Raw genomic sequence first — 15,983 nt, 5'->3', positions numbered from 1 at the left:
ACATTAGTATTCTCTCCTCACTCACCAGGCTTAATCAGATATCCATGCCAAATCTACCTGCAAGGCCCTTTCAATGTGTCCGACTCCTTTCATCAGCATTGCCCATCTTTATGTAGACCTCTGTGAGCTGATAACATCTGAAATGGCTTTCTGGTCTCAGCCAGGAGTCCTCTTCCCTACCACTCCTGTCTTTGACGTATTCAGGGTCACTTTGATGTAAGTGTGTATATAAATCCACTGTGACTCTCAGGAGCAGGCTCTTTTCATGTCTTAATGTGTGTGCTGGGTGATTCTTGAGGTTTGTAAAGTCACAAAATGCATAACCTCAGTGTTTAAAGTCCCAGAGACTAAGTATGTTCTTCATTCCAGCAGCACTGTTTTAGATAAAAACACATTTTAAGGGGGAGTAGAAAGGAAGGGAAATTCTTTTTCACTTTCCTGAACAGCTGAAAAGGAAGGAAGAAAAGTCTTATACTTAACTGATATGGCTCTTTCCTGCCTGGTCACACATGAGCGAAACAGTAGAGTTTGCTGCGCTTCATCTTAAGAGTTACAAATGTCCAGAATAAGACTAAACTGCGAGAAGAGGGAGTTGGGGGGGGGTTCCATGTAGTGTTCCTTGCCCTTGGAGTTAACCTGGAAAGAGCACAGGCATCATCCTGAAGCCAAGAGAGCTTGCTGAGACAAACTCTTAGTCTGTAACACCTGTAAACAGCAAGGGCACAGGATCACAATAGAACAGGGGTTCTCAACCTGTAGGTCGTGGCCCCTTTGGTGGGTCACATATCAGATATCATGTATATCAGATATTTGCATTGCAAATCATAACAGTAGCAAAGCTAAATTAATGAAGTAGCAAAGAAATAGTTTCATGATGGGAGGCCACCACACCAGAGGAACTGTATCAAAGGGTCGCAGCGTCAGGAAGGGTGAGAACCGCTGCAATAGAAGGAAGGGCCAGAATTCAGCTGGTGATGAACCCCCTATCAAAAATAGGTTCTCGCATTACTGAGGGCAAACAGCACTTTGTGCCTGCTACGCTACAGGGATGCTTCGGAGTTTTCCCTTTGCTTCCCTCTTGGATAGAGTTATGCATCAGGAACAGTCAACACAGTGTGTGCGCTGAGCACAGTAATTACGCTGAGGCCTCAATGTGGTTACTCAAGAAATCTACTCAACAAGCACTGCTAATTCCTATTCTGTGGTGACATAAATAAACCCATTAATTGCTACATGGAAAAAACTGAATTAGAGGAAATTTAATCTCAACTCCTTTTTCTTTGCTACCAGCTTTGTTTGAAGGAAATTCACCTCTCTCTCTCTCTCTCTCTCTCTCTCTCTCTCTCTCTCTCTCTCTCTCTCTCTCTCTCTCTCTCTCTCTCTCTCTCTCTCTCTCTCTCTCTCTCTCTCTTTTCTTTTTACTTTGTTCATTTTACATCTCGATTTTAGCCCCCTCCCTAGTAGCCTCTAGACCGCACCCTCCCTACCTGTTACCCTCTCCCTCCCTCCCCTAGTCCTCAGAAAGGAGGAGCCCCCTCCCCTAACATCTGACCTCAGCCTATCAAGTTTCATCTGGACTGCCATTACCCTATTCCTCTGTGACCTGGCAAGCCTGCCTCCCCAGGGGGAAGTGATCGACATGTCTCTCCTACTTCCATAATAGCCAGAACTTTAGCATTTTCTCAAGGGCCCCAGACTCCAAGTTAGCCTGTAGTTACTGCACAAATGCTGTGGGAAAAGGACACCTTTACCTAATAATTACATTTCAGAAGCTCCTTAAAACAGAACCCTGCCTACCCTCCTCCCCCGGCCCCCCCCCCCCCGCGCCCCCAGCCCCTGCCCCGCCAACCTCCATGCCTGAGGAATCCTAGAAAGAGTTTTTTGTAAACATTTACGCCTCAAAAGGAATAGAAACAGCAGTTTAAAATTAAAAGCAATCACTCTAAAGTAATGCCCTAAGAAAGGAAAACCAGGGTATCCTGACTGGTCAATCAAGCAGCAGAGGAGGCCTTTGTTCAGGTCGCTAGTAAATGTCTTCAATACACTTTACAAAAGCAAGTGCTAAAAGCCTTAAACACACCTGCTCTGAGAGAGAAACACTGGCCAGAAACTCTGCATAACTTGAAGGTCAGCTAAGGCCAGACTCAGCAGAGTCTAACCCATAGAGAATTTAAAGAACGAATACACCTTGGTAGGTCTTTGAACATTCTGCCGATGGCAAAGGGAAGGAGCAGAGTCTTGGGATTCCTGGGGGGAAAAATCGAATAAAATGCAAAAAACAACAACTGTGTGAGAGGCTGAAGAGCAAGATCTAAAAGGCTACTAAAAGTTCAAAATAGCATAAAAAAGCACTGAGGTTTCCTAAGGTATTTCATCGGTAGGATGAACATCTAAAACAAAATAATGAATGATGAAATTTAGTAAATAACCCTTAAGCATCTTTTGATGTTCTTAAGTCCTAAAGAAATTTGTTTAAATCATTTTAATACTTTTCTAGGCACTAAATAAAAGTATCACATTTACAAAGTTACTCATTTTCCGTCATCTTATTCCTATTGTTATTTATGTCATTCATTTTGCAAGCATTTTGAATTGATAAAAACAGTGTATGTTATTAAATCCATAAAATTTTGTTTGATAGAATTTTTGTGCAACTCGATTTAATACACCAATTTCCACTTTTATTATTATAGCACTTCCATTGTATTAATAATGTGAATGTTGTACCGTTGTTTTAACTAATCTCCTCTTACTGTATATGAAATAGTGTGTACGGTTCTTTTCCTACATAATTTTCTTATGTAGGATCCTGATGAATATTTTCAATAATGCTTTTGCAGTTTAATGAAAAAAATCCCTAATATGCAAGAACAAAAATGTTGAGGCACAAATACTATGTCATAAGGCAAGAACATTTTCAATTTCACTAGATATGTTTGAGGGTTTGATTGGCTTGGTGGTTGTATGCTTGGTTTTTTTTATACAGTTTTACTATGTAGCCTAAGATGACATCAAACTCAAAATCCTCCTGCACCAGCTGTCAAGTTCTGGGGTGCCAAGTTTGGTGTGGAACAATGTCTATCTCCATTGCTATTTGTTTTGTTTTAGAACAGTGTTTCTCAGCCTGTGGCTTGTGGCCCAAAATACCCTTTCACGGGGGTCTCGTAAGACAAGCAGAAAGCACAGATATTTACATCATGATTCAAAACAGTAGCAAAATTAGAGCTATGAAGTAGCAACAAAAACAATCTTATGGTTGTGGGTCACAACCAGATGAGGAACCAGTCCCAAAGATCCATTGTACAACAAAGTGATTAGAAAGTGTGAGGATGGATGTAGAGACTGGTCATGCAGTTGAGACTTGCTTGTAGAAGTCTCTGAATGTGAACAGTCTTGCCACTACTTCCATCGAGATCCTCTGAATGACTCCGCCCAACAAGGGTGGAAGAGGATGCTGAGACTCACAGACTTTGCTGTGGAGCACAGGGAGTCTTATGGAAGACTTGGGGGCTAGAAGGACCTGGAAGGGACAGGAGCTCCACAAGGAGACCAATGGAGCCAACAAATCTTGGCCACAGGGGAGGGGGTGTGTGCAGAGACTGATGCACCAACCAAGGACCTAGACCCTCTGCTCAGATGTAGCAGACAGGCAGCACAGTCTCCTTGTGGGTCCCGTAATATGGGGAGTAGTGGCTACCTCTGTCTCTGGGGCCCACTCATAGATCACTTCCCCCTGGAGGGGTGGCCTTGCCAGGCCACAGAGGAAGAAGTTGCAAGCAATCCAGATGAGAGCTGAGAAGCAAGGATCAGATGATAGGGGAGAAAGGTTCCCCCATTCAAAGGACTGGAGAGGGGAAAAAGGGAAGGAGGAAGGCAGGGCCAGGAGGAAATGAGGGAGGGCTCTACAATCAGGATGTAAAGCGAATAAATTTAAAAATAAATAGAAGTTGAAAATGTCCTTGTCCTGTGAACATTTCTGTCCTTACCAGAGGTGAATGATGCCAGAAATGTTAAAGCGAAAACTTTTCTGGTCTCTGTCAACAGAATCTCCTCATGTTGGAAGGAATATCCGGCTTCTCATTATCTCTCTTCTCCACAGTGTGCTCAGTGGCTTGAAAACTATACATGACAACATGAGGGTAAAATGAGAGGGTCCCGGATAAATCATGGATGAGCCAACTAGACTGTCTCATCCCAACTCAATACTTCCCTCCATTAAAGCTTTATTAACTCTAAGGGAGCTGGGCCCCCAAAAGTACCCCATTTCCACTTCCAGGGACTGTTCCTGCTGCAGGGGAGCTCTGCCTTCTTTTTCTGACATCTCCACCTATGAACCTCTAATGGAATTCCTTTCTCAAAGCCTCCTGTTGAACATGAATTTCATTCTTTGACTTTATAAGAGAAGAACCCAGAGGCCATTGGTACAGGTTGGCTGACATGGATCCTAGCACACACACACACAGAGAGAGAGAGAGAGAGAGAGAGAGAGAGAGAGAGAGAGAGAGAGAGAGAGCGGGAGATGAGAGGGGAGGAGACGAGAGAGAGAGAGAGAGAGAGAGAGAGAGAGAGAGAGAGAGAGAGAGAGAGAGAGAGAAGGTGCTGCAGGAGGATGAAGGAGGGAGAGCCGGAAGGAGGGAGGGAGGGAGGGAGAGAGGGAGGGAGGGAGGGAGACAGAGTCAGAGTAGCAGCCTACCTAACACTAAACAGACTCTATTGGTGACATGGAAACCACATTTTCCCATATTACAATCCATAAAATTACTTGAAAATTGCTGAGAGTAGATGCTGTTGTTCTGATTCATATAAATATGCAGATCAATGCTTATATTAATTAGCATAAGGTGTCATATTTCAATGTACCTATCTCAAATATCAGCCTGTAATCATAAGTATGTAGTTTTTTGTCATTATGTTGGTACTAAGAATGAACAATATGGAACATCTTTAACCTAAGTCCATTCATAACTGTCTGGAAATATTTTAGTGAGTGGAATTTGTAGCAGGCATATAGGCGATAATGGCAGAGATGAACTTCAAATGTAGAGCTGTGTGCATTTCAAATCCATGCTCTGCACACCTCTCGCTATTATGGACCTCTTTTACTTGGGATCTCTATTAAAACTTGGTGGTGTTTGCCTGACCCTGTCGTCCTTCAAGGCATCCAAAATTTTCAGCCCGGACCACTTAATTCCCACCTGCAACTCAATCCCTCCGAGCAGATGGAAGCTTTTCTGAAGGAGAGATAAGCCTGTTTTTGTTATGATCCCAAGTGTGGGATGGAAAATGGTCTTGTGAGAACAGGTGATGTTAATCCACTGGAAGGCAAACCGCCTCCTGCGGGAGCTTGATTGTTGCCAGCTGAAAAGAGCCATGAACAGACTCTGGGGGGAGATATATAAGTGAGCCAGAAACAAGAAGCAGGGCTTTTGGAGACTTGGGATTTTTTGACTGTTCATCGCTCCACTTTGAGATGCTCCTAGAGAGAACTGCTCCAGGGAAGGCTTCGGGGCTCTGAACTCCTGCTGAGGTTCCAGGTCCTGGTTACTCCAGGTTCCAGCAGAAGAAATCCTGCTGATTACGCCAGGAGAATCCTTCCTCAGAACTGATATCCTTACTGTTTTGTTACTGTATTCTTTAATCCTCTTTTCCCATTGTTTAGGTTAGTCAGCTTATAAGTGATATACACTCGGTTAATAAGTTCATAATAAAATATATTTGTTAAGAAAATTGAGCCTACACCTTTCTTTGAAAGCACCTTAGCTAAAGATTCATTCTGCATTTTGTTATGATCCTGCTTCTGAGCTTCTGCACATTAGTAACCACAACTAACTATCACACTGACTAGGTTATATCCACTCTACAAATCCCTTGTTTTCTCAAGTATGTCAGTGGTCCAAGGACCTTACAATAATACTGCAATCTTTTTGTTTGTTTGTTGCCTTTTTCTTATTTTGGTTCCCACTGCATGAAGAAATGTAAACATTCTGTCAATTTTCTCCAAGTTTATAATGCAGTCACCTGCTTCCCATAGCTATGTGTATGATTTCCCTGGAATCCTATTCTATCCTTTGACCCAGGCTAACCTATCTGACACTATCTGTGTGCACACCTGAACCCTGGGGGGTTAGCTTGTCACCACTGCTCTCTGTTAGCATAGTCTGCAACTCCACAAGTTTAGCTTTGCTCGAGAGACAAAGAGCCATTTTGGGTGACACCTTTTTTTGGCATTCCTCTGTAGGTCATTTCAAATAACAGATTCCATTTTAAAGCAGATGTACAATCTCCCAATAAGTTGATTTTCTCTGTTAAACAAATTAGTTCTCCACCTTCTATATACTTATTAAATTCTGTTCTTGAGTGTATAATTAGAAGTTTCAGACAGTGAATTCACATTGAATTATAAGTGAAGGATAAGTACACATACTTTGTTGTCAAGCTTTAAATTTTAATTTTATGTTTTGTATTATTTAACAGTTTAATTTTAAAGTTGTGAGAATAATACAAAGAATTCATATGTATATCTATATGAGTATGAATATGTATATGATAATTCAATAATCATTTTCTAAAGACATTTAAATAAGCATTCTTTTCTTTAAACATTATATTTGATTTATTAGAAACCCTAAAAATGGAAATTTCTTTGACAGTCTTTTTTTTTCTTTTTTTTTTTTTTTATTAATTTATTCTTGTTACATCTCAATGGATATCCCATCCCTTGTATCCTCCCATTCCTCCCCACCCCCATTTTCCCCTTACTCCCCTCCCCTATGACTGTTCCTGAGGGGAATTACCTCCCCCTGTATATTCTCATAGGGTATCAAGTCTCTTCTTGGCAACCTGCTGTCCTTCCTCTGAGTGCCACCAGGTATCCCCCTCCAGGGGACATGGTCAAATGTGAGGCACCAGAGTACATGTGAGAAAGTCATACACTCTCCACTCAACTGTGGAGAATCTGACCATTGGCTAGATCTGGGAAGGGGTTTAAAGTTTACCTCCTGTATTGTCCTTGGTGGTGCCTTAGTTTGAGCGGGCCCCTGGGCCCAAATCTGCCTATCATATGTTTCTACTTGTAGGTTTCTAGGACCCTCTGGATCCTTCTACTTTGCTATTCTCCCATGCTTCTCATCTAGAGTCCCAATAGGATGCCCTCCCCTCTGTCCCAGTTTCCTGGTAAGTGAAGGCTTTCGTGAGACATGCCCCTTGGGCTAGTATGCAGATATAAGTGAGTATATACCATTTGAGTCTTTCTGCTTCTGGGTTAACTCACTCATTATGATCATTTCTAGCTCAATCCATTTATCCACAAATTTTGGGAATTCCTTGTTTTTAATAGCTGAGTAGTATTCCATAGTGTACATGTACCACAGTTTTCTTTATCCACTTCTACTGAGGAACACTTAGGCTGTTTCCATGTTCTGGCTATTATGAATAAGGCTGCTATGAACATGGTTGAGCAAATTTTCTTGTGTGCTGGAGCATCTTCTGGGTATATTCCAAGGAGTGGAATAGCTGGGTCTTTAGGAAGCCCTAGTCCCATTTTTCTGAGATAGCACCAGATAGATTTCCAAAGTGGCTGTACTAGTTTGCATTCCCACCAGCAATGAAGGAGTGTTCCTCTCTCCCCACATCCTCGCCACCATGTGGTGTCACTTGAATTTTTGATCTTAGCCATTCTGATGGGTGTAAGATGGAATCTCAGAGTTGTTTTGATTTGCATTTCCTGATGACTGGAGGTTGAGCATTTCTTTAAGTGTTTCTCAGCCATTTGATACTCCTCTGTTGAGAATTCTCTGTTTAGTTCCAAACCCTATTTCTCAATTGGTTTATTCGGTTTGGTGGTGTTTAATTTCTTGAGTTCTTTATATATTTTGGATATTAGACCTTAGTCAGATGTAGGGTTGGTGAAGATCTTTTCCCAGTCTGTAGGCTGTTGCTTTGTTCTCTTGACAGTGTCTCCTGCCTTACAGAAGCTTCTCAGCCTCATCAGGTCCCATTAAATAAGCATTCTTTTTTCTCTAATCTCTATGTGTATGGTTTTGAACTCTTTGATACAAATTTATCATGATCACATCCTCTGGCCACACAAAACTTTCATGTGTATTTTTTAAATACATAATTCCTTATGTAAACACTGCATAACTCTCTATGTAAAGAATTTAGCATTGATAGACTGTTTAGTATATATTAATTATAATTCTGTTTTAATTTTGAAAATGTATTGAGGTGAAGAGACACAAAGAGGAGGAAAGGAGGGATGGGGGAGAGAGAACAGGCATACATGTGCCACTATACACATGTGGAAATCACAGTGTAACTTTCTGGGAATGGCTTCCTTCTCTTCCCCTTGTTTTGAGACAACATCTGCCGTAGTTCTTCCACCATGCTGTACACTCATGCTAGCATACTCACAGGCTTGTGGCTGACCGTGCTGTCTCCACCTCCAGTCTCACTACAGGAATGTGTGTCACAGAATCAGGCTATCAGGCTTTTTAATTTTTTTAACATTAGTTCTTGGATTAAACAGACCTCATCACGTTTGCATAGCAAATGCTTTGACACACTCAATCACCTCCTTGAGCCCCATGTTATAGTTTTAGTAATTGTCCTAAGAATCATTTTGTAGCAGTTTTTTCAAATGGGGGGGGGTGTATAAGAAGATCCCCTAGCTGAGCAGTGGTGGTACAGGCCTTTAATCTTAGTATTTAAGAGACACAGGCAGGCAGATCTGTGATTTCAAGGCCAGCCTCGTCTAGAAAGTAAGTTCCTAGGCAGCCAGGGCTATTACACAGAGAAACCTTGTCTGTAGAAAGACAAACAAAGAATCTTGCAAAGATCCTCTGGTCTCTGTTAGTTTTGATGACTCCAGGGTGTTCATAGAAGGCAGCAATATAGTGATATATATGTTAACATCTTATTATACATCCTGAAGTCAGCAAAGGGAAAAGCTACATCAAGCCAAACCCACTAGAAACCAGATAGTAGCTTCTAGGGGTCTCTTAACATTGATTCGAAGCACAGATGTATGTGATTTTTTTTCAACAATGTTTGGGAGTGACATGCAGCCTAACTCTGTTGTCACAATTATAATTTGTAATTGTCAGCTATTCTGACTCCAATACCTATAATAGAACCAACCAAAAAAAAAAAAAAAAAAAAAAAAAGGAATGACTCCATAATTCACATTTTAGGAAGTGTGTTTCTGTTAAGATTGATAATAAGACTCTCTTAGTAGGCTGCGTATTTTATGGGCCCAGAGACTGTTTTCCAGAAATCAAGCAGGTGCTAGTGCTAAAGACAGACAATCTTTGGAATGTGCAGGGTTGGACCAACCCAGGCCTATAGTGTTAACCTAGTCCTGAAGAGGGAGAAATTCTGTATCACACATTGTATTCAGTTGACGTTTATCTTTAATCTATTTAATTGTGAACAATTCAGCCTTCCTTTTGTCTTTCATTTAAAGACTACTATTACTAAGTTTCTAAAAAACATTTTTATTAAAAAAAAAAAGCTAGCACACATTTTATTCTATATATAAATATTTGAGGAAAGAGAAAGCTACCAAGATGAGCCTTATGGTGATGGATACATGAAATATGTTGATGACAATCAGTGACTAGCTACTATTAAACATTTATTATTATCCTCCTTGTGAAGTTTATAGAAAACAGTTGTTGTATGGGGCTTGCAGAGATTTTCATATTGTTTGGTTCTGATGTGTATTTAGGTGATTGAACTATCACTTAAGTGATCCTATGCCAGCCATCATAAGAAGAAACCTCTAGTGTGGGCCATTTAGCCACTGTGAGAAGCCATGTCTATGTTGTTTTTTTTTAATCAGATGTCAACTGTGACCACTAGTTGAATATGTAACTATTTGAAAACAACTGTGTCTATTACTTTGATCTATTCTAGAAGCAGGTTTTATTGTAACATCTCTTGCACAGGCACCATTTACAACCCAGGCTGATTATATAAGTATTAGTCAAACTTAGAAACTGCTTTATGGCTTATACAAGCAAAGACGTTGTTTTCACAAGCCTAGCATATTAATTTATCCTTGAAACACAATGTTCACCATGGAACTGGTAAGTGTCTTCCAATGTGTCCTGCTAGTCAAACTAGTTTGAAATGAAGTTATGAACATCCAAGGATGATAAAGGAAAGTCAAGCAGTCCTTACAGATTACATGGAAGAGCAGAGGACAGAGTGAAGATGTGATTAAGGGCAAGGCAAGAAAAGAACACATTTATTTCTTTAAAGAATCTTTTTTCTTATTTTTAATTATGAGTGTGCATGTGTGACTATGTGGGAGTTTTTGTGCACATAACTACAGTTGTCTTTGCAAGTCAGAAAAGAACATCGGATCCTCCCAGATCCCCAAGAGTTGGAGCGAGGGCTACAGGAGCCATGAGTGATTGAATGTGGCTGCTGGAAATTAGATTTCAGTTGTCTAAAGAGCAGTACACCACACTCTTAATGCTGAACCACCTCTTCAGTGCAATGAACCGTTCTTATTTAGGTAAGGCAGTTCTGAACAAAGCCTCATTATCATTCCCTTATACTTAAAAATTAAACAGCTACACAGAAAAGTTACAGAGGATTGTTGAATTTAGCTTTCCAGTCTTAATAAACTATGCCATCTGTGTGTAGACTTCATTTATATTCAGCAATCAACCAATCCTTTCAATGGGCTAAAACCCATCGATTGATGGAAACACAATATATAATACATTTGATGGTGCAGATAATCATAATTCAAAATTAACATGATAAAGCATGTTTAAGGAGGACAGCATGAAAGCACAAAGCAATCATGCTTAGACCCTTCTAGAAGACGCCATGAAAACTCCTGTGGTTTACGAAATTGGTGGCCTCTGGTGAGCTGTGACTCATATACAGCTGTGTGCAGACCCCCCGCTGCAATTTGCCTCGTTCTGTGACTCATTTTAACCAGAATAATTTAATGGCAGTGACAGTGAACCAGCCCCAGGACTAAGCATTAGTTCAATCTGCTTCATGCACTGTGTTGCTCTTAGGAACTCTAAAATATTAAGTAAGAATTCTGGCTGCGCAACTGAAATGACTATGAGAAGATTCAACCAAACTGAAGAGCTCTGAAGACACTGCAGATCCGGGTCAGCATCAGGCAGAAAACAAGTAGCTGACAGAAGAGAACAAGAATACAAAAGATTCATTGCAATCATAGGCAGTGCAAGGATATGTAAGTTGTATATTTGGGCCACTATACTTGGTTCTTTACAAAACACACCAATCAGTAATTCAGGTTCTTCAGGAGATACCTACTGGAGTGTTAAAAAAAAACATGAATGAATAAATAGCTTTTCACAGTAACATGTGGTTACAAAGGAAGGTGGACAGCACTCATAGCACCAACAATGAAGAGTTTGTCTAGTATACAAATTAGGAGGGAAGTTAGTTCATATGAACCACGGCCCAAGTTAATGGAAAGTGTGTTCCACTGTGACAAGTATTTCAATTATTTTAATGTCAATATGTTTTATTAAAGTGTTAAAAGTCAATCTGATAAGATGCTTAATTGATGAGGCAAGAATGGAATCTGAGAAATGAAAGGTAAATACTTCAGTGTCTCAGGTAGGAAGCTGCACCGGGTGGATTCACACAGTGGACATTCACTCATTCTGATCCTCTGCACACCTCTGTGGCTGTTCACTACCTGGTAGCCTTGTACCAATTCTTCCAAATGGAGAAATATGTCCTCTCTTTAAAGAGCACATTTCTTTGTGTATCTGAAACTATGCCTTTATTTTATACTGAGCATTGAACTGCCTTTTCAAGGTGGATGGATGATGCTTATGTTTTTAGTTCCTAGGCCTACTCCTATATAACAGTCTTTTTAACTTGGTAAGCTTATAATTTAAGCTTTGAAAACTAAAATAATTTAGTAATAAAGGAAATGATATAAAATTACAAGAATATCTGTATTAGGCTGGGTTCTCTAGAGGAGTAACAGAATGTGTGCGTGTGTGTTTGTATGTGTGTGTGTGTGTGTGTGTGTGTGTGTGTGTGTGTGTGTGTGATTTATTAGAATAACTTATAGGCTGTGGTTCAGCAATCTAACAATGGCTGCCTAAGAATGAATGTCCAAGGATCCAGTAGTTGTCCATTCCACAAGGCTCACTGGTTGTCTCAGCTGGTCCTCAGCATGTGCTAGATCCTGAAATAGGCTCTAATGTCAGTAAAGGAATAGACATGCTAGGAGAGCAAGAGCAAGCAGGCAAAAATAAAGGAAGCTTCCTTCTGCTGTGTCCTTTATACAAACTTCCAGAAGAAGGTGTGGCCTAGATTAGAGGTGATGCCTTCCCACATCAAAGATTCAGATTAGAAGTGGGAATAACTATGTATGCAATAGCCAATGGGATTTAGAAAACAAGAAACAAGAAAAAGGAAGCTGAAAATGGAAACATAGAATTGAAAATAAACACCAAATAGAAATTTTAGATTTTAAAAGGCAGCTTATGCTAAAATATAATCTACAGATAGGAGCAGAAATTAAATACAGATGGGAATGAATGGATTGAGAGACAAATCAGAGTGCCTGGATTTGGGCTCAAGGGTATGATATGAAAGTTCAGGAGCACCCTTCCTGTGATGCTGTCTGCCAGTCATGTCCTCAGTGCCGTCCTTTGAGTTGTATGGAGTTGTTTTGCAAATGACGGCCAACGATTCTCATATGGGATGAGAGTTAAAGAGGCAGTGATTCTCACCCACTCATCCCAGTGAGAGAAAGAGAAGCCTGAAAATTTCAGGAACATTGATAGAAAATGGAGCAAACACCCTTGGATATTTTTGCACATCAAATTGGTCTGAGACTAGTATTGTGTTTATAAGACTTTAAGAAGGCCTTAAAGCAGTGGTTCTCAATCTGTGAGTCACGACTCCTCTGGAGTCAAATGACTTTTGTCGAATGACCCTGTTGTGGGTTCACCTAGAGCATCAGAAATATTGGCCTCTGCGGCTCAGGCACCGTAGCCATCATGAACGACACAGTCACGATCCGGACCAGGAAGTTCATGACAAACCGTCTGCTTCAGAGGAAACAGATGGTCATCGATGTCCTTCACCCTGGGAAGGCAACAGTACCAAAGACAGAAATTCGGGAAAAGCTGGCCAAAATGTATAAAACCACACCAGATATCATCTTTGTATTCGGATTCAGAACCCACTTTGGCGGTGGGAAGACGACGGGCTTCGGCATGATCTATGATTCTCTAGATTATGCCAAGAAGAATGAGCCTAAGCACAGACTCGCGAGACACGGCCTTTATGAGAAGAAAAAGACCTCCCGGAAACAGCGAAAGGAACGCAAGAACAGAATGAAGAAGGTCAGGGGGACTGCAAAGGCCAACGTTGGTGCTGGCAAAAAGCCAAAGGACTAGATCTGCGGTGACCTGATCAGCTGTGATGTGCACATTTTTAAGAGGACAAATAAACTAAAAAGCTTAAAAAAAAAAGAAATATTTATATTATGATTCATAACAGTAGAGAAATTACAGTAATGAAGTAACAACAAGAATAATTTTGTAGTTGGGGCCACCACAAGATGAAAAAATGAATTAAAGGCTCATAATATAGGAAGGTTGGGAACCACCACAACCATAGAGAATAGGAGGGAACTCACAATTCTGGAAAGTAAAATAGATTGCGTTTTGAAAGGGTAATAATCACTACATTGATGTGTAACTATCTGCTATACATGTAAGTATCCTTGTCACTGTTAAAATAACTCTACCTTTATGTTACATGAATTTTAAGATAGTCAACATATCGTTACAGAGAGGACAAGAATATGGTTTTGTTTTGGTATGTGAATCTGGATTGAAAAATATTTTAAATTTGATATAACTAAGCATTTTAATACAATGTGTTACAATGTATCAGTTTTAGAAATGAAGAAAAGAAGAATATCTGTTCTTAAAGCAAACTTCACATGTCAATGGTAACTTTTAAACAATAATAGAAATGCTTCAAATACTATACAAATAAATAAAATATTTCTGAGATTATGCTAGACTTACATTATTTCTAAAATTATACACATATTAAATAACAACCAAAACTCATGGATCTTTTCATTGGATGGCTCACACTTGGGCTTTTAATACTGGGTGAGAGTATAGCAAAGCCATGTTTTAAAGTTATTTTTGTAAGAGTCACTTGTTTCTCTTAGCTTCTCTCTTTACCTGGCTATCACACAAATAACTGAGAGTCTGTTATGTTTGTTTATAAGGCTTTACAACACAATCTTGAGCAGTTTAAGTCTGTTATTAATCCTCTATGTTATTCTGACTCCATCTTTACCCAAATCCCCAAGTTACTTGCTTTTTTTTTTTTTTTTTTTTTTTTTTTTTCTCCAACTGGATCTTCTTCGTCTCTCCTATACCTCTGCCTCTGGCTGAAACCCATTCTGAATTCCCTGTTTTTCTCTTTTAACTCCTCCTCCCCTACCTAGTCGGAATTTCAGCACTATTCTCTCCCCTGCTCAGAGATTGGCTCTAAGCTGCTTTATTGGCACACAAGGGGACAATGGAGGAGCAGATTTAATACAACATTGAGTGAGGAGATCTTCAGAACAAGGCTTTCAACCCGACATGGGAGATACAGAAATCAGTATTTGAAGTACACAATAACCTTATGCCAACTTACATGACTGTTGAGTCATGGAAGGAGTTTTAAGTTGGGTACTCTAACCCTTCCAAGTGATGATTCTTCTCAAAGCTGGCTGCACAACTGGAGAGCTTCTTTCTGAGTTCCAGTCCCATAGATTTTGATTTATTGAAATAAGTCTTTCCAAAGCTGAGAATGACTAGGCCAATCAGAACCCCTGAGCAGACTTAGAAGGTTAAGTGTTTTGATTTTCAGGGGGCATATACAGATCAAGTTACTTTCTTCTCATTTGTGACTTCCGTCAGCATCACTGGAGTTATTATTCTCAGCGGTAGGCCTGAGCTCTTAACACTCAGTTGACATGACAGCAGTAATTACAAGATTTCCAAATTGCTCCCCTACTATATAACCAACTGTTTCTTCTCATGGTCCTCACATCTTTGCAATTGAGCCCCAATACTCCACCGAAAGTCCAATGCCCGCATCCAAAAGTGCTTCTAATGCCTTTCTCCTCTCATACGTCATACCTTAGGTTCAAAGTTATTTGAGTTCTACTTCCTTAATATTTCTTGACTGTATTTATGTGAAATTTTAGTTACAAATTGTTGTAAAACATGTAATTCCATGTTTCCATTGACAGCCACTGATTTGTGTTTCATTGTGAATATAGAGTAGACTTCCCAGAGAAGACATGCTCATGCCTCATGTAGTATCAGCTAGATTTCAACCGTGAAAATGGCTTAGGCCAATGTCTATGAAGACTTTGTTTGAGTATCTAGTATCTCCCATTAAGTTGCTTACAAATATGGGAGAACACTGGATGCTGCTTTCCCTATATGATACAATATGGTAACTGAATCATTTGGTACGTAGCCTAGTATGTAACATAGATTTTTATCACTGAGACATGAAAAATTAACTTATAGAATGAAAGGTATATTTGCTCATGTTTTCAATTCACAATTGCTTGGGCCTGTTGGTTTGAGCTTATGTATCATTAGAAGCCTGCAGTAAAAGAGATCTGCTCATGTCAAAACAGCCAGGAAGCAGACACAAGAATTGTCATTGTCATGCCCCCAGTGGACTAACTTCCTCCCATTATGTCTTATCTACTACAGAATCTACCTTTTCCCCATCCCTGTAGTAACAGACAGAGAGAAACAGTCCTTTAACAAAAAGACCTTTGGGAAATATTATGGATACAAACTATAATATATTCACTACAAGTTTCTTGAGAAATAGAATAATGCCAACCATGCCAGAGTCTGTTGATAAAAGTAAATAAAGGAAAATTGGTATGAGGTAGCTCCATCTTGAAGCAACAACAGCAATCT

General features: G+C 40.0%; 1 protein-coding gene across 1 annotated transcript; it reads left to right on the top strand.

The window, feature by feature from the left end:
- The first annotated feature begins 12,996 nt into the window (after nucleotides 1-12,996).
- Nucleotides 12,997-13,484, top strand: LOC127212751 (40S ribosomal protein S24-like). The gene has a single exon (XM_051172884.1). It carries the CDS (start codon nucleotides 13,020-13,022, stop codon nucleotides 13,419-13,421), a length of 402 nt encoding a protein of 133 aa, XP_051028841.1. The 5' UTR covers nucleotides 12,997-13,019; the 3' UTR covers nucleotides 13,422-13,484.
- Nucleotides 13,485-15,983: the final 2,499 nt, after the last annotated feature.

Source organism: Acomys russatus, chromosome 31 (genome assembly GCF_903995435.1).
Source record: "Acomys russatus chromosome 31, mAcoRus1.1, whole genome shotgun sequence".
Taxonomy (NCBI): Eukaryota; Metazoa; Chordata; class Mammalia; order Rodentia; family Muridae; genus Acomys; species Acomys russatus.
Note: the sequence above shows the minus strand (reverse complement) of the source record. Positions and strands in the feature narration are given on the sequence as shown.